Source organism: Calonectris borealis, chromosome 24, assembly GCF_964195595.1.
Source record: "Calonectris borealis chromosome 24, bCalBor7.hap1.2, whole genome shotgun sequence".
NCBI classification, from domain to species: Eukaryota; Metazoa; Chordata; class Aves; order Procellariiformes; family Procellariidae; genus Calonectris; species Calonectris borealis.
In genome coordinates, this window is record NC_134335.1 from 8,074,636 (window position 1) to 8,100,457 (window position 25,822).

General features: G+C 49.0%; 1 protein-coding gene across 8 annotated transcripts; it reads right to left on the reverse strand.

Moving 5' to 3' along the window:
- Positions 1-403: 403 nt before the first annotated feature.
- On the reverse strand, positions 404-25,822 carry MSANTD2 (Myb/SANT DNA binding domain containing 2). 8 transcript variants are annotated; one of them, XM_075173125.1, is made up of 6 exons: positions 25,308-25,594; positions 15,723-15,769; positions 13,392-13,436; positions 12,531-12,789; positions 10,661-10,721; positions 404-3,024 (listed from the first exon to the last, which is right to left on the reverse strand). In XM_075173125.1, the coding sequence occupies exons 4-6, from the start codon at positions 12,607-12,609 to the stop codon at positions 2,172-2,174; spliced, it is 993 nt and encodes a 330-aa protein (XP_075029226.1). In that variant the 5' UTR covers positions 12,610-12,789; positions 13,392-13,436; positions 15,723-15,769; positions 25,308-25,594; the 3' UTR covers positions 404-2,171. The 8 variants fall into 8 exon arrangements, 6 of the variants coding, with proteins under 6 accessions (XP_075029226.1, XP_075029224.1, XP_075029223.1 ...); XR_012677159.1 differs by lacking the exon at positions 15,723-15,769 and adding an exon at positions 5,049-10,511 and having other exon boundaries at positions 2,960-3,024; positions 25,308-25,822; XM_075173123.1 differs by lacking the exon at positions 15,723-15,769 and having other exon boundaries at positions 13,392-13,433; positions 25,308-25,822.

The window sequence follows — 25,822 nt, forward strand, 5'->3', positions numbered from 1 at the left end:
GCGGGGCGTCGTGAGGGCGGGGCGTGATAAAGGGGCGGGGGCTCGCCCCACCCCACGGGGGGGGGTGTCCCAACCCCAGGCAGTGCCCCCCACCCCCTCCCCCCGGGGGTCCAAACCAGCCCCCCCCCCCCCAGCCGCGGATACCAGCCACACATCAACAAATTTGTGATGATTAATTAATTATTGGGGTTATTATTAATTATGATAGGGTTATAAGGGGGGGTGCAATGTGGCACCCCAACGTCACCCCCCCGGGGGGGGGGGCACGAGGACCCCTAAACCCTCCCCAACCGCATCCCTCCCGCGCCGGTGGGGTGCAGCATCCCCTCCGGCATCCCTCCTCCTCCCGGGTAAACACATTAATCCTCAAAAACAAACGAAAAAAATACCCAAAAAAGGACATTTTTGACCCTCCGGACCGAACTCCCTGATTTTAGGGAGTCCCGGGATGAGTCCTTCCCGGCTCGGCCAAGGTTATCCCGGTCCTTGATCCAACCAGGGTCAGACCTCGAAGCACGAGCAGAGAGATTAGACGCCGGCGGAGGAGGAGGAGGAGGAGGAGGGGGGGAATTAATCCCTCCTCGCCCTCGTCTCCCCCCATAAATCCCGCCTGGCCGCCAGGATAGCGGGATCCGGCCTCGGGGAGTGAGGAAGCTTTGTGGGGATCCTGGCCAGATCCCACCGGGATCTCACCTTTCCCCTGCCGGCATCTCCTGCCTGCGATCTCCCCTCTCGCCTCCCGGCAGAGGCTTTTTGGGGCAACTCCCCCTATTTTGAGGGCCGGGAGCAGGGAGGGGGTGATCTCCTCCTCTTCCTCTCTCCGCCGTCTCGGGGCTCAACCGCATCCCGAGGCGACGCCAACCTCCAGCCGGGCAGCGGTCCTCACGTTTTCAAAGATTTTGGGCATCTCCGTAGGGAAGGAAACTGGCTCCGGTGGCGCTCACCCCCCATAAAAGAAACAAATTAAACATCTCTCGCCCTTGGAACAAAGCCCCGGTGGAAATATCCCAGGAGGAGACCTCCGCGTCCCGTTCCCCCCCCCCAAAATTCCCCCCTCGAGGAGGAGAAAGACATTCGCCGAAGCCCGTACGTGTTTGCTTGATTTTATTAGGACCGACACATTCATCGTATGTCACAACTTCACCGATTGATGAGCTTTTTGGAAAATAAAAAACAACCGAAACCGCCAGCGCCAGCCAGCAAGATAATGGGGCTTATATAGTAACACGTCTGAAAAAGGCATTAAATGCGTCCTCCCCCGTCCCCGTGTCCCCCCCGACCCCGTGAGCCCCCCCTCCCCAACCCCCCCTCCTCCCCATTCTCACAGCTTTGATTGTATCCATAAGCATGGTTCGACAAAAAAAAAAAAAACCAAAAAAAAACCAAAAAAACAAAAAAGTGTTTCCCAGCTGCCAGGTTATTCTCACAAAGAGGCTAACTAGAACTCAAAAAAAAAAAAAACAAACCCAAATAAAACAACAAAAAAAAAAACAAAATAAAAAGAAAAATAAAAAGGCCAGGAGTTATTTTAATGTTAAAAAATAAAATAAAATAAAAGCGGATATGGCATCGCTACTAGTAAAGTGGAATACATCACAGAAACCAAAGTCTTTTTGCAGGCAACACTGTTCGGAGAGAGGAGAACACTTGACGGGTGAAAAAAGTGAAGTTCTAAATTATATACAATAGTATCTAAGGGTGGCTTTGAAAAACAGTCTCCTTTAACGTGATTCAAGGTTTAACTTGCCGTTATCTATTGCTTATTTATTCAGATCCGTAATAACACTTAAGAGAGAGACGGATGCGTAAAAATGAGACACCGTGGAATAAAGAAAAACCAAAAAAACCAGCTTTTCGTATGAAAACGCCACGTGTACGCGCTTGTCCGATGTGGAATGTACCTACAGTCGTTTCACGGGCCGGGGGCTTCTCCTCGCCGCGCCGCTCCGGTAGGAAAACCGGCCGGTCCGTCTGGCAAGAGAGCCGGGACACGCTCGCTTGCTGGGGATGAGCTCGTGGAAAAGCGCCCCGCAAGCCTCTGATCACCCCAAAACTCGTTTCCAGGCGGAAAAGTCCGACTTGCCCGGCTGTGAACGGACAGGATCCGAAAGCGTCTGGTAGCGAGATGGAAAAAAGGGGCAGAAAGCCCCAATCCTTATGAAGGACGAGACTCAGTTGTTAAATTTTAAGGGGTATCCGATGGCTTTTTCCAGGCACTCTACCAAAGAGCCGGCGGAAAGAAAATCCCTCTCCACTTCCACAAATTTGATGTAGATGGATTTGGGCGACACGCCGGGCTCTACGACGCAGTTCTGAGATAAAAAGGCGTTGATCCCGACCCAATCTTTGCTGAAGGTTTTGGTGTTTGCCTGAAAGTGTAAAAACAGGCACTGCTGGAGAGTCCGGACCTCGGCGATGCCGAGGTAACAGTAGATAATCCGGGCGGATTCCATATCCACCCGGAGGGAGGCTTGCGGCGAAGGGACCTCCAGCTCCCCTTGAGTCTCATTGCCGGGATCGGGCCCCCTGTGCTCGGCGAGAGGGGAGGGGGGTTTCTCGTGGCACTCTTCGTAACCGATGGCGTACAAGCCGGGGCTTTTGGGGATCCCTCCCGGTAATAAATACTGAACGACGTTTCCTCCGGTGGGTTTGGAGTGAGCGATGGGTATCCAGTCGATCTCCATGTGCAGCTCCAGGCATCTGGCTTCGCTGATGGTGATCTCCAGGAATTTGTAATAAACGTTTTTCCAGTTCATTTTCTGCACTCTGGTCATGATAACCCGACCCTCCGGTTTTTCCGAGTTGAAATATTCCCGGAGCCGCTTGCCGAGGGGTACCTGCGAGCTGATCTCCGCGTAGTGGTAACGAATATCCTCCTTCCAGCGGGTGTTGTAACCGATGCCGAAAATGGCCAGTTTGTTAGAAAGATGTAGCCTGGAGAAGTCCGTCCAGCTCTGAAACAGCTCCCACTTCAACTGGACCGACTCCAAGATTTGCATAATATTCTGCATGACGTCGCGCTTCCTGGAAATTAAAAAACACGGAGAGAAGGATAAAGGCATCAGTAAACTGGAGCTGTAAAAGCATCCCCGTGAACGCACCGACCTTCGGAAAAGTGTTAATCCCTCTCAGCTTTCTCGACTGCTTTTTAGGTGGGGGGTATTTCGTTCCTATATATGCCCCATATTGCTAGGTGAGCTTACAGATTATAACACCACACTGACGGTTTTTTTTAATTAATCTCAGCAAAACCACAGAAAAACCCAATCCAAACTCCTTCCGACATCTCAAGCAAACGACATTCTCCGGTGGAAATGAGAATTCACGCAAAAAGTTCTGCAGGATATAAAGAAAACGAGAGCTGATAAATCCCCAGGTTCAGCTTCCGGGATCGATTTCTGCTCTTACCGACCCCAAAAAAACCACGCGGTGGAAATGTCCTGCTCCCACCTGCGCCGCTTCAAAGCGATTGCAAGCAAACACGCGTCTGGTGCCGCTAAATAAATGCAAACTCAAGTCACCGCGTTATTCTTTACGGTCGTGTGGGGGTGGCGCGTCTCCCCCCCTCCCCTGCGCCGCTCTACGATCTCAGGAATCCCCCTCGGACCTCAGCCTCCGCGTAACGAGTTGGGCGATGAAGCGGCCCTTGGCCGCACCAGGAACTCCTGCTGCCTGGCCAAGGTGGGGAACGAGAGCGGGAATAATTCATCGTCCCTTGACATCCCTGGAACATTCCTTACCTGGATCCTAGCTCAAGTGGAAGCTTGTTACCAGAATTTTGAGAATTCCAGTAATTACCAACCCGGATCGTGGCCAGGATGGAAATTTATGGATGACTAAAGCCAATCATCTTGCGAACCCGGTCTTAAGTCAGACCCTTTGAGCTCTCCTGGACCGCAGCGGCTGCGCCCAGCATCCCCCTCTCAGCAGGACGCCTCTCGGAGCTCGCGACCCCTCGAGTCTGCGATATTCAGAGGACCCGTCCCCGAAAGCTGACGACGGGACCTGGGCTGAAGCCCTTCGCTCCTCGAAGCTCAACCCTTGCCCGTTGAGAAATGCTGGGACATTTAACGTGAATATTTCACTCAACCCGAGGGGAATTTTTCACAGGTATACCTTTGTACATTCATATATCTTTGGGTCTGTGCGTGTGCTGATTGATTTAGGTACCCGATAGCAAGTATAGTATAAATACTGTCATCTCGAATCTGTAATTAAGTCACTATTGTGATTGTAGTAAATTCTATTGACTCACTTTGTAAATGTTAAATTAGTCAATGATTAAGCACTGCTAAAATCTTGTGATCCACCTTAAAACTGTGAATGAACCTTAGACTACTACTAGACACATCTAATCCCTTAGACATAAACCGCTGACCAAGTCTGGGACTAGGACTGGATCCAGCCCCACCTAAGCTCCATCAGGAGTTTAGAAAGCCAGGGGGTTCACTCTGACCCTCATGACACAACGGGAGGGTCTCCTTACTCTTTGTACTTCTTCCATTAGTCTCAGACTTGGTCAACAGTTGATGTCTAAGATTGGACCTAGCTGCACCTAAGCTCCATCAGGAGTTTAGAAAGCCAGGGGGTTCACTCTGACCCTCATGACTCAACGGGAGGGTCTCCTTACTCTTTGTACTTCTTCCATTAGACATCAACTGTTGACCAAGTCTGAGACTAAGATTGGACCTAGCCGCACCTAAGCTCCATCAGGAGTTTAGAAAACAAAGGGGTCTTCTCTGAACCTCGTGACTCAACGGGAGGGTCTCCCTATTCCTTATATTTCTCCCATTAGATATAAACCGTTGACCAAGTCTGGGACTAGGAGTGGATCCAGCTGGCTCTTCTCTGAACCTCACGACTCAACAGGAGGGTCTCCCTTACCCTTTTGCGTCTTTGGTCTCTGTATAGATCATTCCAACTCAATTCTAATACGATTTTCCTTTCTATGTTTCATCCACGTAGTAAGCGACAGAGTGAACCTTACCATCGAACTTTGTTCAGTCGCACTTTTATAAATTCCTATTAAACCCACTTTTTGCTAATACCTTTGACGGTGATTCCTTAAGCGATCTAAATCACTCGTCTGCGACAAGCCCTGCGTTCCCATCGGCACGCGATCCGTTGCAGATGACCAGAGCTGCATCCCTAATTTGCAGCCGCCGCTCAAAACACTTCCACCTCGTCATTACTCCAAAACCAATGCGAGGGAACGGGGCTGCAACTGTAAAAAACACAAAGCAAGTGCCAAGCCGCTCCGAAAGGCTCGGTCCCAGCGCTGGATCAGAAACGCGGCTCAAGGGACTGACCCCGCGGAGCAGAAGATACCGGTGAAGATGACCTGCGCCCAGACACAACCGATGCCATAACCCGCTGCACGATGGACAGCAGAAATCCCTCTGGATATCCAATAAAGAAATTCCCGTGTTGCCAAAGATTTCTTTTCGATCCCGGTAACGACACCGGTATCAAAGTGAGTTTCCACGGAAGGATTTAGGCTTTGCTAAGCAATCAGGAGAGAGCATCGCGTGCGCCTGAAGCAAGTTGGAACAGCTTCCTCCAGGATGAATGAGACACTCAGGATGTAATTAGCTGGTAGGGAGGAACTACTCATTTTAGGAGTTATTGTCCTATAATCAAAGCTGTAGGAAGATAATGCAACTCGTTTGCTAACGAGAAATCTCTCTAGGTCCAACGAATGCGATTTAAAAGCTTGCTCCATGCAACTCTCCTCTCATTTATCTGTTGCGCTGCATCTGTAAAGCTGAACTGCAATTGCAAGGAGGTCACCACATCCCCAGGAGGGTCTTTCCTCCTCCCACGTCCCACCAGGAGAACAGACTGCATCTTTAGTCCCTGCACCAGGCGACACCGGTTTTCTTCTGCGGGGCACACACGAACTTCTCTCCTCTTGCGGGAAGAGATCTTCTTCTCATGAAGATTCACTTAAATTCCCTAAAATCAGCTTTTCCCAACAGCTCCCCCATGGAGTTAGGGCATGAGACTGGTGAGGGACACAAAGGTCTTTAAGAAAGAGCAGATATGACGCCCCACAAACCGCACAAGGAAACGCCTGAGGTTGAGACTTTGGCGGTTGCATTTCTGCCCAATAAACCCCTACGTGGATCAGGAGGTCTCTTTTTCCATCACATTGATATAAGCGTTCAAAGAAAAAAGGTTTGGGAGCTGCAGACCCTTCCCATGGTGCTGGAGAGGTCCAACCTCCCAGCCTCTTATCTCAAAAAACCTGCTTAAATATAACGCACGTGATTTTGGGAAAGTTCTCCAAGAGCTGGTTGTCCTTTAGGCGATCTGAATGCTTGGGACCACAGAACTCCGTGTCGAGCAGTTTGACGCACGATGGTTGCTGCACACCAGCTCTGCAAACCTCAGGTGGGGTGTCCAAGCCACCCAGAGCGGGTCCGAGCAGTCCAGGCTGAGATTGCTCACTCCTCACGGCAACGTGAGGGACTGCATCCATCAGCACGCCGCCGATCTTATATCTAGCAGCAGCAACCACGCCAGAAGATTCCTGGATAGACCTTGAAAGGCGTTTTGGCAAGCACATCTCTGCCACCATCAGAGCTTAACTGAGTTTCTAGAGCACCAAGGAGGGGACCTGCTTGGCAAGAGGAGTTGCGTTTGAGCCAAGGTTTTTTAAAAACGCCTGTTGCATCGTCAACAAACTCCTGTTTCTTATTTTAAGTACTGAGGAGTTATTTCCACTTCCCCCCATCTAGCAGCAAGGGAGAGAAACACCACACAAGAAAAAAAACGCGTATTTACTCCAATTCCGTTTCTATTTACATACAAACACTGCGGCAATACAAGCCTGGACTGTTCCAAAGCTTCTCTACAGCTTCCCTGACGCTTCTTCAGATCTTGAGCGGCGCAGCATTGCTATGCTTGGAAAACGTCTTTTTTTTAGACTTTCGGAAGTGGAAATTCACCTTCTGGGGACGAGACAGACAAGGGGACCAGACAGACAAGGGGACACGGTAAGCGCTGGCTCGGCGCAGCGCTGTTTGGAAGCACAGAGCCTGCGTTTCACCGCTGTTATAGGCTCATTTGACTCAAGACAGACAGCTGAACTCAGTTTAGAGAAAGCAGTCCCATCCAAACCCAGAGACAGAAGAAAGCAGCGTGGGTAGATTTTCATTCAACAGCGGAGGAACAGAGCTAAGAACCAAAAAAAAAAAAAAAAAAAGCCCCCACCTTTATTAATTACACTATAAATACTCTCGCTAAGTTTAGTTCAGCACGAAATAGAGCTGAAGCTCTGGTGAAAAAAAAAATTAGTCACTCATCAGACTGCTCCTACCGAGAAGAAGAATAATTTCACTAGAAATGATCTCCAGCAGCACCTCGTGTACGGTAGAGAAGGGCTTTCCACAGAGGGAATCCATCACTTCGAGCACGGAGGAACCAATAGGGAAAAAAGAAATTTTAAAAAGCTCTGCTTTTCGGTTTTAGCATCTCCTCTTCCCGCTTACACCAGGACTCGATGGCTCGGCAGCCGCCCCGCTGGGCTTCTCTTTCCCAGGCTCTATCCAACACCTCCGCGACTCGGCCAAGCAGAGGTGTAAGCACTAAGAGTCAAATTGCTACTATTATTTATTTTTTAATAGAAAAAAATCTGAGCTAGCAGAGGGCTTACCCTGTGTCAGCGCTGTGTCACAGCGCCATCTCATTTTTCATCTGCAGAAGGTGCCCTAGAGCCGGATTTTACCCTAACGTCAAACCACCACCTCCGGGCTGGAGACCGGCCATCTGCATTTCTTTCTCTTCGGAAGCTTTTGCAATTCAAATGAGGAAAGACACTAGACGTGGTGCAAATTTGTTCTAAGGCGCTGTTTCCAAACAAAAGCAGACTTCAAAGCAGCTGAAACAGCTGGTTTCAGTGAAGGATCCAGCTCCCCAAGCTTTTTCTAGTTCATCTTCACAAAGCCCACAGTGAATAAAACCGCTCCTCAAATAAATTTAAAATAGCAGAACAGAGTCTTAAGTAGCGTTTCACTTTTCAAAACAGTTTATTTGGAGGCAGCAGCGTGCCAAGGGGATGCAACAGCAGAGCCGACGCGGGGAAGGAGAGTCCAGCTGACGGAGCGCGGGACCCGGACACAGCTTACCTCTGCTCTTCGCTTCCTACACCGCCGAAAATAAGGCAACCCAGGAAATACGGGAAGTCCTTATATGTCTTCGGAGGCCAGTTACTTACTACCTGAAGCTAAGAGAGGCAGCGCTGTCCGTGCTAACGTGCTGTGAAGCTTGCTTAGAGATACAACGCATGAGGTTTGCTGGGGCACGATCAGGTCCCGGCGCTGGCCAAGCTGGCAGGAGCGGCTGAACCCCTCGCAGGCAGCAGGAGCAAAGCGAGCTCCTTCTCTTTCTGCAGGTTTGCGGTCAGTTGATAGCGACAGCAGCTTCACACGTGTGCGTTTTATCGGGAAAAGAAAAGCCAGAATAAATTCCAGTGCTCAGAGAGCTCAGTGATACGTTTCCTATAGGGAGCATCTTAGCGGCACTCTCCCACCCTCTCCGCTAGGAAAATAATGTCACGGTGCACATCTGCTCCCGTGGTTTTCTGCAAGCTGCTTAGCTCCAAAAAATCCTTCCAAAAATCCTTCCAAAATCCCAGGGGAGGGAAAGGGATAAGCAAAGTCAAGATTTTTAGCAATACGCATGCTTATAGTCCGGCATCACCACACTGTAATTTCTCCACGTCAAAAATCGCAGCACAAGGTTCAGCAAATGCACTGCCACTCCCTCCGATTTTATTGAGATTATTTCTGCTGAAAATCTGCACGTGACCAAGAACGCAGATGAACTGAAGCCCTACCTTCTTTGAAGTAAATTCTATGTATTTTAAAACGCCGGCCAAAGAAGTGAAAAAGTTTGGCACCTATTTATCGCCTGTGGCTTTTAAGAATAGACGCAATTCTATTTTTTGAAGATAATAAATAAATACCCCTCTTATCTTCATATCAGCCACGCTTCTCCTGACCGCTTTCAATCTACTAAGTCAGAGTTTAAAAGTTCCTTGCTCTCATAGCTGGGGAAAAAAGTAATCTTCAGCAAATCTGTGTTGGAAGATGCTTTGTGCTTCCATCGAGCATGTAAGATGGGTTTATCACCTGCATGCTTCACAAAATGCCCGAGAGTCCAGAGACTTTTTAGAGGGAACGTGGTGGGGGTGGGAAATAACCACAAAACTCTGAAAAGTCTAACCTATCAAATCTAATCCAGCCGTCCATATACACAACCAAACCTGGAAGAGAAGATTCAGGCACTCCGAGCCTCTACCTCGAAAAATTCAGGATTATTTTCTATGCAGTTCTCTAAAGCACGCCTTGAAAAGTAAAATTATCCCGTAACAGTCCTAAGAAACTGTTCAAAGAGGCAATAATAATGTTCACACTGAAAAAACTTATTTTTGTCCAGGTCATGCCTGGGTCGCTAAACTGAATTTGCTCCACGTTAAGAAAAAAGTCACCTTCGGGTACCATGAAAATCCATCTGAAGTGAGGAGTTTGACAAAGCTAGGCCATTACAATGGAAGCTTCTTTTTTAATTATTTTTATTTTTTTTAGGTTTTGGAGGATTTTTTTCATTTAGTTACAGTAAAAAGCCTCTGTTGTATTACTAACCAGGGACACTATGTTAATGTACTCAGTGCCGATGACTTCCTACCCTACAGAAGCTCGTTTTCGAGCATAGGAAATACCAGATTGACTTCAGATGACACCACAAATTACTGGCCGGGGGGTGTGCGTGAGTGGAAGACACGATGCCCCGTACGCATTCCCATCCCGAAGGATCTGCGAGCCCATTTGTGGTAGCTCACCCCCATCACAGACAGATCTACAACCATCCTGTGGGTTTTAAAACCCTAAAGGTCGGAAGAAAGTAGCCCTGGTCCGAGTAAATACAGCACAATTCCTTTCATTTTTTGAAATGCTCCGTGTTATTGTTGGCGAGGCAAGGGAGATTCGCATGCTCAAAGCATTCGAAATGCTCCGATATTTGTCAGATTAACCCGATCCAAAAGGTTACAAGTCAGCTCTGGAAGGTTATAAAAATAAAAATAATAAAAAAAAAAAAATCACAAGCTTTGGCATGCCTTCCCACCAAGGAGAGGAAATGCACGAACTTTTCTTGCAAGCATCACTCACACCAAGCCAACAGCACACACTACCACCGGGGCGCTGCGTCCCTCTTCTCACTCTTTCTTTCCTCCACTCCTCCTACATTCTCTTTTTTCCTTAGGTCCAAAGGGGCAAACTTCAGGCAGATGGAAAAAAAAACCAACCCAACAGATTACAAATAGATCCAAGAGTTTGACCTCGTGTCACGATACCCGCAGCCTGCCCACGCGCATCCCTAATGAATCTGATGTGTATTTTATCCGCATTTTAAGTCCTTGCATTCGCGTAGTAAGTCTTGTTTCATTTGCTGAATGACGAGGCCAAGAAGAGACAGAGTTGTGAAGCTTTTCAGATGTTCTGAGGTAACTGGAATAATGCATAAAGCAGATTCAACTGTATGAATAGTCTTGCACAATGTATTTATAATTATAATCAGAAGTTTCAAATATCCTCCCCTCCTGCACATCATCCCCAGGGAAACACATTCCAGGGTAAAACATTCATAAATTACTTACTGCGTGTCTTCTGAAGATTCCTGTTTTATCTTTAATGTTCTTTTTGTGGTAGGCATTTCATCTGAAAGGTAAAATTCCAACACAATTATATTTTAAATAATGTTCCTGGGGCTTTTTTATAAGGCTGAAATTAATAAATAAATAAAAAATCGAAGTTGCTTCCTAAACCAGGCAGTCCACCAAGTTCTGCACGAGATGGCTCCAGTTCCTAAATCCTCTGTAACTGAATATTACTTTTTTTCTTGGAAGCGATGTGATCAGTTAAGATCTGAATCTGTCTCTGCAAGTGCAAAACCTTTGAAGGACAAGACTACAATTCCTACTATTAAATCATAAATCAATTTAATTGCAAGCTACATTGTTTAAAAAAAAAAAAAAAAGGAAAAAGAAAGAAAAAAGGCTATTCTGCTTTCAATGGCACATTTGAAGAGCAAGCACCAGAACAAATGCATCTGTATTCCATTTAGATGTTGTGTGCTAAGTGCTTTTCTCATAACTTCGCTGAACATTACGAATATCGTCAGCCCAAGTGCACACAAATGTCTCCGATTCAACAGAAGGAAAACGGTGACAAACCAGGAGACCACGGTTTGACTCACCAGAACGAATCAAACTAGATAGAATTAGCCGTCATTTACATACGTTTTGTAACGTCGTCTTCTCCCCACCATTTCTCTCCCACATATTTCTGACTTTTAAATCCCCTGGGGAAGAAGTCTGAGAGAACCGGAACGCGGTTAACAGCCAATTTGCGAATTTTAACATTAAACTGCGATTTAAGCCTCTTTCAAAGCATCCCAGCTCACCAGTCCCCTGAACGCAGATGTGTACAGATACGTGACTGCCTCTCCTATCCCTGTTTCTGCCTACAAATCATGAGGGGGAAAAAAACCATCCCACCAAGAGCCTTTATCCAATTCACTTTCTAACTACCGCTTCACTTGGGTCTCCATTGAATTTGATCGACTTAAAGCTTCCGCTGTGAAAATAACCCCCGTGCTCAGGCAAGGTAGGAACACGTGCCCGTAAGATCAGTGGCTCAAGAGATATAAATATACTTAAAGAAACTCACTTCTTCACAAAACTGCTCAGATCAGCGTGCATTTTCAATCAAGAATGCGGTACCTTGCTCTGTTTGACCAAGTTCAATAAGCCACAGGCAACAACCAAATCTCCAAATTAATTAATGTGTTGATTCTTACACAGAGACACCAATAATTCAGGCAAGAAAAGCATGTGGAGGAGTTCAGTTTAGGTCTCAATCCTGGAGTGTGAGCTTGCTTGCTTTTTTTTTTTTTATTTAAAAAAGGCCACACATCTGGATATTAGCATACTTATATATTTAAAACAAACGTACCGGTTAGGGTATATAGGAAGAAGGAGCAACATTTATAGTCATCAGTATTAATAGCAGCGGTCTGAAGTCCTGTTCGTAATCTAAGCGAAGGGTGTTTGCACGGTAACCCACGGGCTCAGCTGGTGCCCAAGGACCTCCAAAGCAGGCTACCACCAAAAGGGAAAATCTCTCCCCTGGTCCCACGAGGGGAAGTAGAACTGAGCAGGGAAGGAGAGACCGGGAACATGTCGCCACCTCGTCCTCCACTCTTTCTGGCCACGCAGCGCTTCTTTCCTCTTGCTAGGCTCTTTAAACTCAAGTCCTGATCCTAAAATACTTTGGGAACCACGGTTTGCTTTTGATGATGAACTGGGGAATTTCTTTCCCTTTTCTCCCTAAAGACATCAGGCGTTTAGCATCTAGAGCACGTTATGTCCGAAACATGAAAGTTGGTACCGAGATACGTATGTGTGAGATAGGTATGAGCAGAGGTAAAATCAGAGGATGGAGATGCGCCAAGATGGGATTTCTTACCCAATTCCTGTTCGCCCGTCTGGTAGCAATGAAGATCCTGACTGTGGTTTCCCCAGTCCTCCTGCGAATACTCCTCCATCGTGCTGCCGTCCGACTCCAGCTCCTGGTACAAGCCGCTGCTGTTGATGAGGACGGGTTGGCAGGGCTGGGAGTCCCATCCTCCCTGCCCAAACACCTGCTCCAGCTGTTCAAACGTGTAGCTGCTTTTCCTCTTCCCAACGCCGTGCTCCTTCACGCGGCTGTAGCACCTGCGAAGGGTCTAAGACAGAAAAACGTGTGTTAATCAGGCGGCGACGGGTTGGAAGAGCACACATTCACTTGCAGACAGTTACAGGCAGACTTTAGGGTGGTTTGTTTTTTTTTTTACTTCTGCTGATCACGCTCACAGGCTAAATGCAATGCTTCCAAATTAATCTACGCCCGCCAGGAAGCATCGTACGTATCTGACGTTCCCGCTGCAGCGGTTTAGCGTTAACATCTACGACACAGGACAAAGTTGCGTAGCAGCGACAGGTTCGTCAGATTTAACTCGGGCGATTTATTCTCTTCCCCACTTCAAAAAAAATCCCCAGATCTGCTATGTAACGTAGGGGGGGAAAAAAAAAAAAAAATACCAAGAGACCCCCAGTCAGAGATACCAACGAGCCAAGAAAATGCACACCTACTACGAGGAGGAGAAAGCAGAGCTGGTGTTGTGCCCACAGCTTGGAGAAGGTGAAGCGGGGAGGAGAGAGAAAGGAAAAGGAAAAGAAGAGTCCCCCAAAGCAAAGACGGTCCAACCTTCCTTACTCTGGTAAGAAGACACAAGGTACAAAATGTATACGCCTAAGCTATTCAGCTAGGAAAATATATATTACTTACATATTTTGCATTCCTTACTAACTCACTCTGTCTCTTGTGAAGCTGCTGAAATTTAAAAGAGGTCAAATCAATAATGCTCCAAATTCCCAGACTTCGATATCAAGCATTAAGTAAGAAACAATACTAAGATGGCTCTGTCTAATAAGTCTTTAAACCACTGCTGAGGCTAAACCTCCCATAAAGACAGATGTAAAAACCTTGTGGTGATCCCTTTAGCACCCCGCACTGACAGCCGAGCCAGTGCATCGCGTTCGCTGCGCGACAGCGAGGCAAAGCTGTATAAGCCTACGATTTCTGTCCACGTTTCCCCCCTAATCCAGAGCAATACACAACTATTTGGGGGTAAAAGAAAAAAAAAAAAAAAAAAAAAAATCTTTATGCGCATCCCTCAATGTGGTTTTAATTCTACCACCGCTCTATGTTTGAAAGATAATGATGTGACCCAGGTTTGCTGGATCTTTTTGGATTGGCGGAGTGCTAGAAAACATATGTTTTTCATATTAAATTTATTAGATAGCTCCGGTTCTAGCTTGAATGGCAAAGCCACCTCTGGAGTTCAAAAGGGGCATTAATTTGGGAAGAGCTAGTCCTGTCACCTTTCCTTCCGGAGGAGGACTGTAACGGACTTTCAAGCACACATCATTGCAAAAAACCGCTTGTTTTTTCCCCCAAAAGGAACCTTTACATCTTCAGAAAGCCTGAACCTACCTAATGCTCCTCATATACTGGTTTAACAGCATCAGCAGGAAAGAAATACATTTCTAACCAGTTTCCTCATGATATTCAGAGCCCTGGGGGCAGAAGCAAAACTGCTAAGCAGCAAGTCAGTTTTACCCTGCTGTTTCAAAAAAAAACAACAAAACACAAAACCACACAAAAAGAACACAAAATGAAAGAAAAAACCCAAACATAAACACACAGGCAGCAATAAGCACCAGAGTTATTCAGTGGTTTAAAGTGGAACCCTTCCCGATTTTGCCTTCGCTACCTCTCGGGATAAACGGGCAGATCCTCTTTGGGTGGACACCAGCAAATTTTAAGTTTCAGTCTGCGAGCGGGGTAGAAAACAACTGGCTATGTCCACCTGGAGCCGAAGACCTGGCCAAGAAACCTGTCAATATTCACTGGAGGCAAACTGGGTTCCCTAGGGCTGGGGGTACAGATAAATTTGGTTGTTAAAATTCAGCAACAAGAACCCCCTGGGGACATCGAGGCAGTTTTAAATGGTCTGGTTTGCCCTGAAAAGCGCATGGGAGGATGCATCGCCTAGCTTTTTTACTCCAATTTCTCTCCTTTCAGCTCAAGTCCCACCGAGCGATACAGGCAAACTCTTGTTTCACTCCCAGACTCTTTCTAAAATCCAGCCAAGTCAGATTTTTTGAAATATATTTCCCAAATCCCAGTTCTTACATCTGCCCTGGCTTATCCGTCGGAGTTAACCACAGACTTAGAGCCTCTAGCTGAATTTCTTAGCAGCCTTTAGGCTAAACAAACCGTCTCCAGCGCAGTTAACCAAAAAATGTTACTAGTCTTGGCGAAGCCCCCTCGGGAACGCTTGACATCCACAGCCACTTGCTCTATTTTAAGCGTGTGCTTCAAACACCTCTCCCTACCGATGGAGTTATCGAGTATCTCACACTGGGTTGTAGCCTAGTAGTAATTAATTATTTCATTCAGGCTGCAAACTGGCTTATTTTACCATGAAAACAATTTAGCATCGAGTCAATGGAGACTAGTACAAGAATTAAACGCAGAAAGGAGGCAAAAATAAATGAGCAACTCTCATTGCTCATTACTCTTGCAAGTCAAGAGCACTTTTGAGGTTACTGCCTAGATGCTTCTCGACCTGGCTGCGTGAGCCATCTTTTACCTCCACTTCTGGCGGCAGATCACCAAATTTGAGATCGTCTCACTCAAATTTTAGGCTCTTTCAAAAGCACCAGAAGGCCCGCGGCCAAGCAGCTGGTGGCTCCTTGGTCTTGTTTCCTGGAGAATCGAGATTCCCGCTAGCTCCTTCTTCTTGGAGGCAGTCCCTACCACTTTCCTAAGCGATGTTCACCTCCGAATAACACGGGTCAGCTCCGTTTCACGGATGCCCACAGGCTTCTGTCTGGCAGGGGTGAGGTTGGACCAGACCAATGGCTCTCCCTCTGCAGCTGCCCGCGCCTCCCACACTGATTTTCTTCAGAGACCCTGGTAAGACCTAAATAATTGCTCAGACTTCAGGAAACCTCCCCTGGATATTTTATAGCACTCAAAGGTTCAGACACCTTTCTCCCAGCAGGTTATCCTGATCGCCAAGATTTAAGATTTGAGGTTTTTCTTACGCACCTCCTCTACTCCTGCCGGTGTCCAGCTCAACTCCTGCTCCGTGGTTCCTAAAGTGCACATACATATATTGATACAGATAGACAAGAAACCAGTAAATTTAGGACAAGTAACTGAAAACAGACCTGATAACTGCCCAGTGACTGCACAGACTGGAAGAGACCGAGGCTTTTGCTTATTGTTCTGCAACACTGCCTGCAATATGAAGACAGATTATCCCCGCTTAATTTAAAATTATGAAATCCAAAGGAGGAGACAGTCAAAAAGCTCAACGTGGATTTTCTCACCATTTCTAACTTACGAGCCCTCATCTTCTCTACAAGTGAAGCCACAGGAGAACGGATCACTCTGCAGGAACTGCAGCATGACAATCAGAAACGCTGGTCAGAAAAGCCTTGGGAAGCAACTTTGAGGAAAGCTGGAGACACAGTCCTCCTCCCAGCAAAAAATAAGATGAGGGAGAACCACACCACAGTGAGCTTTTGATGTATAACCCCAGAGACGGTCCAACACAAGAAACTCCAGGTCCCTGATCCGAGACGTACTCTTACTCAGCAAGACGCTACGGGCTCAGCAGAGCAGTTAGGTGGCCTACAGGCATGTCCACATTAATTTATTTAACTCTATTAAATGATAGCAGCTGGCCTAGACGGGGTCCTGATGGCACAAAGCACCACTTAGCACAACGTTCAGCTCCGAAGATGCTCTTTTGCTTGATGGGAGAGAGGAGCTCTTGGCTTTACGTCCCAAATTAAGAACGGCAATATCAAATAGCTTCCTTCCTCATTGTGCCAGGATACTCACAAGCAACATGAAATGAAACTAAACTGGCTAAAAAATGGCTTTTGAAGCCTGGAGTGGTTGTAGGGCATGTAGGGATGACCGGCACAGTGAAAGCTCTTGAAATCTTCATTCCTGAGTTGGTTGGTGGGAGCACAAGGAAACAGAACTGACTACAGTGGTCCGATAGCTCTGCTCAACTTGCTAGCTCATGAACCTTTAAGTTAAAAGACGTGTGCAAGGCAGGAGAACACGAGATTTACAGGGGATGTCGCCACAAGAAGCCCCATTTCTGTGGTCTCTCCAGAATAAAAGGAGAAGAAAGAGCACCTTAAACTCTCGAGAGCGCCATACGCCACTGCAGAAAGGTAGCTGACGACCGCAACGCGTCTCCAACACGAGACGCTAAACGGTAACGCTCCTCTGCAAAACACGAGCAGCCTCGTGCAAACCTGCCCTTAAAACTTTGCAGGCGGGCACTGCAGGAGCTGCCGCAGACCTGCCCGCAAAGGCTCCAGCCCCGCAGGTGGCTGCACATCTGCCAGATCACAGCACTTGGGGACACCCCGGCAGTTAAAATAAATCACGCTTTGCATCAAAGAGCAAAGCCTCAATCCTATCCTGATGTGCCCAAACGCACAGGGACTTCCCAAAGGATTTGGCTCTGGCCCAAAGGTCTCTGATACGGAACAAGGAAAGCGATGGGAATGTCCGGAGGGGAGAAGGGTGGTGAGGCAGATAAGTTGGTCGTCTGATCAAGACAGGAACCAGAGATCGCTTTGGCCAATGACTTGAAGAAGCAAAGTCACCCTAGAAGACACAGATAAGGGATGTCAGTCAAGGCAGGTGAGGCACGTGTTTTTAAGTTGGGTTAGTTCGCTAGGTGAGGAAGTCACGCAGTGATACATGGTGCCGAGAGACGATGAAATTCCCTGCAGCAGCGGCGGGCTACACCTTGCATCTCAAAATAGCCACCTGCGAAGATGCTCCATCAGTTGCTGCTCTTAGAGAGCCGAGAATAAAATTATTTTATTCTCAGGGTTTTGATGCTAATCGGGCTAGACACCCAGAGAGAAGAAACTCTCCAGTATTGCCTGTGGAAAGGCAGATGGCTGGGCACCTCCATCTCCCGACGTGCTGAGCTCCTGGTTTAAGACAGCACTGGAGGAAAAGAAGAGTAACTTCTTTTGGAGTTTGAGAAGGCAGACCAGCAAAACCCTCTGCTGTGCCACCACAGCCAATGATTTTTGGCTCTGTGAAGAGTTTAGATGGGATGGATGTGTCCCACAGACAGAGCTCGGCTTGCAGAGACACGTGAGTAAGGTTCAGCCGAGTCCTGGCATGACCTGCTCAAAACCAGCATTTAAAACCCATCACCACCTACTTTAGAGCGATGAAGGCTGCGCTTGAGTAGACTCTCTTGCCTTCAGAAACGCACGCATTCCTAAAATCAAACTTGAAGTTTCATACATCCACTGTGATTGGGACCAACACCTTTACACCACCCACACCACCTGCCTTTCAAGGAAAGCCCGAAGCACAGCAGTCTGGACCAAAGAGGTCCAAGATGTACTCAAGAGATCGTATCTCTGCTATCAACAAGCCAGGAGAGACCACACAGACTCAAATCCCTGCTGGTTCTCGCTCTCAAATGAACGAGCAGAGCGAGGCCACAAGCCCTTCCAGAAGATTAAGAGCAGCACAAACCCTCCCGCAGGCGGGAGGGAAGATGCTCCTCTCCAAAACAAGCTTCAGCCGAGCGGCAGAAAGCATCATCGTGGGTGGAACTGTTCTCGCGTAGCTCGGAAAGCTAAAAAACTTTACGCACAACACCATCCTAGCAGCGTGTCGTTGCCCATCCTGGGGCCGGGTGTCTCTAGAGGAAGGTCCGTGCCACTTGCTTTCAGCTGCGTTGAGAAAACTTTATCAGTGGAGATAATATCTAAATCCATGGGAAAAGCTGGAAGTGAAATATCAAAGGTGGCTTTAACTCCAATTTTTACCAGGACCAGTGGTCAAGGGTTGGTGACTGGTGAGACCACAGCAGTCCGGAGAGCGTCACCTACTTGGCCCCCAAATTTATCCACTTAGCAGGGTGGAGCGTAACTGGAAGAGTAATGAAAGCCAACCCGCCCCCATGCCGGCGCTCAAAACTGTATGCTTTCAGCCCAGCTTCATTCTGCTGAGCATTTCAGGTGCATCCAGTCACTTCTAAAATAAACAAAATCCACGATCAACCATCCAACACCTCCTGCATCGCTGCCGCTACCACTCTTTCCTGACGTCAAAGCAGCCTCTGCAATAACCAAATGCCAACAGGATGCCCAAAATTTCTGCCTGCCTGTGTGTGCTGGCTAAGGGCAAGTGATAAAAATCAGGAGGAGGATTTTTAACACCTTTCCAAGTCCTCCGCAGTCAAGGAGCACGACAGGGAAAAACTGTACGCTCCCAAACTAAGATTTAACGTTCACAAATCTCCCAAACTGAGATTCAACGTTCAAGTTTAGCAAGCTTGTCCTTCTGCAACGAGTTCCTGGCCATCAACTGCTTCTGTCTCAACAAGACAACCTGCCAGCTCGCTCCCAGCTCCCTCTGGGCATCATTTTGAGCATGCAATGAGTGGTGAATGACCCAGGTACGCCAGAACAACCAGACCAGAGTATTACAGACGCACAACACGGCTGCAGAAGCCACTGGACAGTAAAGACACTCATCCTGCACATGCAAAGCGAGACGGATGCCTACCGGCACGACACAATGCAAATACCCCAGCCAAAGAGAGTGGATGCAGCTGCTCCGCAAGTGGTTCACTCCATGTGATGCTCCTTCCAGAGGTGCTCCTCAACTGCAGCCCCACAATACATCAAGGAGGAGTAAAACAAATAAGTCTGTATTTTGTCACTGAAGAATTTATTTTTTTTATGGCTTATAAATGTCAACAGAAAGTTGCTCCCACCTACCGGGGCCCAGGAGATCCTCCAGCGAAAAGCTGGGCTGCTGGAGAGGATTCAAGGAACGACAAGAAAAGACCCAGCCTGGAAAACCCAGCGCATCTGAATCTATTTAAGCCAAAGGAAGATTTGGAGGTAACGTGAACACCGCCTGCACACATCGCAGCCGGTGGAGCCACCTGGACGAGGATCTCGTCCTGAGTTAACAAATGCAAGACAAAGATAAAACGCATTCAAAAGAAATAGAAGGCAAAGCTGTTTTGAAGGTGGACAGTTGGCTGGTTGCTACGAAATGTACCGATGCTCCATCATTTGAGATCTTCAAATTAAAAGACAGCCGCTCTGCTCAATGTTATTGGACCCAATGATGAGATTCTGGGTGAAATCCAATCTCCCGTATCATGCAGGAGGTCAAACTAGATTACGGCAAGCGTGGCTTCTGAGACAGTCTAGTTAGCGCAGCTTTTCCTTCCTTAAGAACAACTTCACGTAAGATTTAAAAATAGATTGTTTACATCGTAAAGCAGCTAAAACCACAGCCTCGTTACAAATAAGCCCCTGTCGACATCGCTTTACATATTGCTTAAAGCAAGAAAACACCAACGGCTGATATTCAGGCGTAATTTTTCATTCCCTCCTGTTTCATGTGGGTTCGCGGCATTCGCTTCTCCCCTTTGTGCCTATGTTCTCTATGAGTGTTTAACCAGTGTCTTCCAGGTATTTATTTTTCCTTTGAAAAATAAATTACACACTTAGCAGACAATCATAACCCAGCAGAAACCCCCAGTCACCCATCTAGGGTGAAAGGGAGGTCACTACCTATGGAAAAATCCACGCCAGGGAGCGGGTTTGCGATCAGCAGTGGGACTTGTGAATTCCTGCAGCCGGGAATTAGATGTGGGAGCTGCTCCTCTTTGAATAAATGGCTTGGCACCGACTCCGGGGAGAGGCAAACAAATTTCAGCAGTTCGCTCACAAAATAAAAGCAGAACCCGCATTTCCGCGGTAGCTGAAGAAATGACGTGTTAAAAATGCCCCCGAATTCATTTTAACAGTCTCCTGCTGCTGAACGGCAACTTCTAAGGAGGGATTTCTTTCTCCTCGCGAAAGGCTCGTCAGCCGCATCCGCAGCCAGTGAACTTCTAGCACCAAAACGCTCTCGCAGCTCAGCAAAGCAGAGCGCTTCCAGGAGAGCGAGTCTTCGATTCCACCTTCGATGAAGAAAGGTGCATGCAACGGAAGCAGAAATTCCTCCGCAGATTTAAAAAAATGCTTAAGATCCAGTATTGAAAAAACAACCGGAACACATTATTTCAAGAACGCTCCTTTAAAATAAAACAAACCTTTATTGCCTGAAAATTACTCTTCACTCGCACAGCTCTGCACTGGCAACTGTAAAACCCGAGCTCACCTGCACTTTCCCAGAGCATCCCCCTGCCATTGCAGCCACGTGCGAAGGCTGGAAGAGGATAAAACGATGATGTCCCAGCGTATTACCCGATGGAAAGTGATCTCAAAGAATAAAAACTGGGTACATCGGCTTTTGGCCTTCATATGGCAACTTCACAGCATGCGGCAACAGCTCTTTTTTCTGTGGTTAAAAGCAGCTCGAGTTCACAGCTAACCTCCTGCTCTCTGGCTGAAACAACATCGCCAGGCGAAGGGCACAAAATCAGCACCCAAGTCCGGAAAGGGTTTTGCCAAATATGCCATCGCCTGCCTTAAAACCCAGCACTAAGGTCAAACCTTAAAACTTAAAGGCTCTCCACGCACTGCTGCAGAGAGGCGATGAGTTTCAGGGTTCGCAAAGCAGGCTAAATCCTTGACCATGAACATACTTAGGACATAGGAGAAGGGCTGGACGAAAAGCACGTGCGCTTTAGTAAACGAGTCTTTAAAAGAGCCACACGTCGTAGGGACAGTCAGAATATATTGCTAAACAAGCAAGGATTAAGGACACAACAGGATGAGGAAACTAGAGAGCACAGGAAAGCTTTTCTGGGAACCCAAGAGGCAGAAATCGAGACGTTTCAGTCCTCCTGCGGCTCCCGATTGCCGAACTCGCCAATCCACCGACCTCAGAGCCACGAAGTCAGATTCAAGGTCTCTTTCCGAAGGAAGAAACCAGGAAAAGCTGCTGGAACGGTTACGTGTGAATCCCTAAATTTGAAACAGACACTTCCAGAGTGGCTCAAACCCAACAGCGGTCTCGCTCCCAGCTTGCAGGACAGCACTGCCTATGTGCAGAAAAGCACATGCAGATGTTAGAGACAGACGAAAATCTGAACCGGGACCTTACTTTGCATCCTGTTTGAATTAGGAGAGAATGCATCTATGCGACACAACTGGAAAACTTTCTTCTTCGGAGTTGACTTTTTCCTTTCCAGCTCATTTCTAACTCGCTCTTCAAGATTTGGCAGAGTCCAGGGAAGGCAGGTGTCCTGAGGAAAGCCAATATCGAGTTCTTATCTAAAACGCATTCATAAAAGAAGTTGAATCCGATACGTTTTGAGCACGATTTACATTTACAATACATCAGCAAATCCTCACGCTACTCTCCCTTGATGGGCATTAAGTCAAAGTATATAAAATCATGGAAATATGGAGCATTACGGATCATAAATGGAAGATGGAGCTTCATCACCATCTCCCCGGCTCTGCTTTCAGCTCAGACAGGCGATAGCAGAGGACTGCGAAGCGCCTGTGACCTCTCCTTGTTTCAACAGCGTATTCAAGTCGTCCTACTCTGTCTTAAAGGTGACTTCAGGCATTGACCCCTCCGCACCCAGGAGCAATTTTTGCTCTCAGTTGAGCATGAAAGAGTCGAGCAGCCCATTCCACCTGGAATTCTACAAAAATTGGGATTTTAAGGTTGGCAGCGGCTACCGCAACTATCTCAATAATCCCCATAATAAGGTCAACTCTTGGCTCTCGTGAGAAACCCCAGCTTTCAATGAGCGCTCGTTTCACAGCCATTCTAGTGAAAAACCTACTGTGAGCCCAAAGGCTTTGGAAAAAGCCACATTTTTGCGCCTCCAGACGACTCCACCGTTAATGACCCTCGCGGTGGGGATCCAGGATATGCAAAAGCTCAGGCAACACCACGACGGGTGTCGGGCTGTTCTTCACCCGGCAGACAGCCCGAGGACAAGCCAACCTGCGAATGACTACAGGCACAGGACAGGACGGAAAGCGGACAACCCCCTTCCAGCCGGACCTTTCAACTGGACATTGAAGAGGAGTCCGCCCCGACGTATCGCGTGTTGATCCAGAAACATCTAACAGGGCTGTCAACAGCTGCTCCTGGAGCCATTGCAAGGTGATAAATATACGCCTTGTGCTCTTTTATTCCCTCTACGCTGTTTGATATGTACGTGATGTGTGGTTTCTTTCAAGCTTGAACATTTCATGGGCAAAGATGTGTTCAAGCATCACTTCTTAAGGGAAAGGGGGAGAAGTCCTTCTCTGCAAGAAGCTCACAAACCGCTGGGAGGATGGGATCTTCCAGCAGTCACCAAAAAGCTTGCTCTGGCCCCAAAGCAGCCACAACCCGTCACCAGCTCCACCCAAACGCATCATCTGAACCCGAACAGCCAGTTCTGGGCTGCTTTAATAACGAGACTTCTCCTCACGACCTGCTTAGCATCTCCCAAAGCATTAATGGTTGCAGAGCCTGCGGCCAAAATTGGGGTAGCAGTCCTCTACAGCCGCTGCATAAACTCCCACCACAACCCGAAACCATCGGAGTCTTGCGGACAAAGCCAAACGGCCTCAAATAATTTCTCCATCCTGCATCAGCCTCTGGCAAAGCCCAAAGTTTTGCGGAAGAACCAACTCAAGCAGCAACTTGGAAGTCGCTGAGAAAACAAGGGACTGGAAGAGGTTTTGCGGTGCAGCAACGTTCCTCTCAAAAAATATTTGGATGTGTTCAAGGGAAATAAATCCCTGAGCAGCAAATACACGGAGTCAACGAGATGGCACGAGGAAAATACATTAAGAAACTAAAAGAGCTAGAGGAAGGGGGGTTGCTTCGTTTTGACCACCTACTTTCAGGGAAGAAGGCTGTTCTAATTAACAGGGATTGAAGGGTGAGTCTCCCATTTATTCCCAAGCATCCTCGATACTGCAGAATCCCTTATTTTACATATTTTGCAACTCAAAGGCAGCCCGGATGTATACAACTGTAGAATCCCAGCCTAGCTGGGCTGGCGCAGCTGTATTTAACGGATGAGAAGAGGAACAGAGAAACATACAGCCTCGCTGATCCCTAGCAATAACAAGACGTTACTTTTTTTAATCGATTGGCATTTTAAGCGGCTGCACGGGCAGCCTAATGGGTAAATGAAAGGGGAAAATAAAAGCCGGAGGGAGCTTGGAGTGTTTAATTTGCCTTTCCAAGCTTCATTCACTTCATTTCATAAACTGAAACCCCGCAGCGATTCCCACCCCATCCATGATCCCTCCAAATATCTCCTCTTCATAAAAGCGAGATGCACGGAGCGGTTGCTCCCAAGCCGGACACCAAACCCAGCCTTTCCCTTTTCCCCAGGGAATGATGCAACTGGGAAGATCCCTCTTTAAAACCTGCCGCCAGAGGAAATGCAGCCCGTCGGGCTGTTTAATGCAGCTCAATTATTAAAGAGGTTTCTGAGACCGCAGCACGCTCTGGTGCAAGCCAGGGGAAGATGTTGTACCCCGTAAAGCAACTCCAAAGCGAAGGATGGAGCCATGAGTGCAAGAGGGCAACCACAGCCCGAGCCACCCCTCATTACTGGAATAACTGGGAGCCCCCTTTTCCCGTGGGGCTTGAGGAAGCAGCTCGTGTCACCCCCACACAGCCAGAAGATGCTGGAGGACACATAAGGGTATTGAGTCAACCCACGGGACGTGGTGCCCCAAAAACCCAGGGGAAAGGATGCTGCTGGGGGCTGTCCACAGGAGGGGACACGAACAGCTGGGACACCGTGTCCCCCCCTCCTCCTCAGGACCAAAGGATGCTGCCGCAGCCCACCCATGCAGGGGGAACTGAGTGGCTGAACCCGAAGGATGCAGCGCCCGGGTCCGAAAGATGCTGCTGGAGGCCGAGGTGTGAGGGCCAAACCCGCAGGATGTGGCACCCAGCCTGCTCCCGGCCAGGAGATGCCAGCTGGGTGCTGTGAGGAGCCAGGCAGCTGAGCCCAGGGGACAGGGTGCCTTGCACCCAGGGGCAAAGGCTGGGCTGAGCCCAGGGGACACCCACAGCCAGGACCAAAGGATGCTCCGGAAAACTGCCTGCGTGGGGAGACCCTGATGGGGTGATCCCAGGGGATGCAGTGCCCCCACACCCAGGACCAAAGGATGGGCTGAGCCCAGAGGACACTCACAGGAAAACTGCCTGTGTGGGGAGACCCTGATGGGGTGATCCCAGGGGATGAGGTGCCCCACACCCAGGGCCAAAGGATGCTCTGGAAAGCCGCCAGCATGGAGACACCCCAAAAGGCTGAGCCCAGGGGACACAGTGCCCCCAAAACCCAGGGCCAAAGGATGGGCCGAGCCCAGGGGATGCCCACAGCCAGGGCCAGAGGATGCTTCAGGGCAGATCCTGAAGGGATTGAGCTCAGGGGACGCGATGCCCCTGCATCCTGGGCCAAAGGCTGGGTGACACCTTGACCCCGCACCCAGGGCCAAAGGATGCTCTGGAAAACGGCTCGCACGGGCAGACCCTGAGGGGTGCTCCCACGGACGGGCTGCCCCCACCCCCAGGGCCAAAAGGCGCCCCGGGAGATCGCCCACCCGCAGGCGGGCAGGCTGAGCCCATGGACACCCGAACCGCCCCCCCTCCTTCCCCGGGGACGAGCCACCCCCCCCGCTGGGGTACCTTGATACGCTCCCGGCACTGGGAGGGGGTGCGCTCGTAGCCCAGCTCGGCCAGGGCGCGGGAGACGCGCTCGTACATGGCGGGCCCGGGGGCCTTGCTGCCGAAGACGGTGCCGGCGCCCTCCAGCTGCTGGTACCGCGCCTCCACCAGCCGCTCGTTGCCCCAGACAGCGATCAGCGCGTTGGTCTCCGCCGGCGTCCAGGACATCCCGCGGCAAGCGGCGGCAGCGGCGGCGGCGGCGGCGCCGCCCGGCGAGAAGGAGACGGAGGGCGAGGCCCCGCCGCGGCCCCCCGCCCCGCCGCCGCCGCCCCCCAGCCCGGCCCCGCCGGCCGCCGGCCCCGGCCCCGGGCCGAGGGGGGAGGCGCCGCTGGGGGTGGAGGGGTCGGAGAGGCTGGGGTTGCCGTCGCTCAGCGCTCCCGGCGAGCCCGGCGACAGCACCTCCATCTTGGGGATCTTCAGCGGCGGCTCGGCGGCCGGGAGCTGCGAGGAGCCGCAGGACGCCGCCATATTGGAGA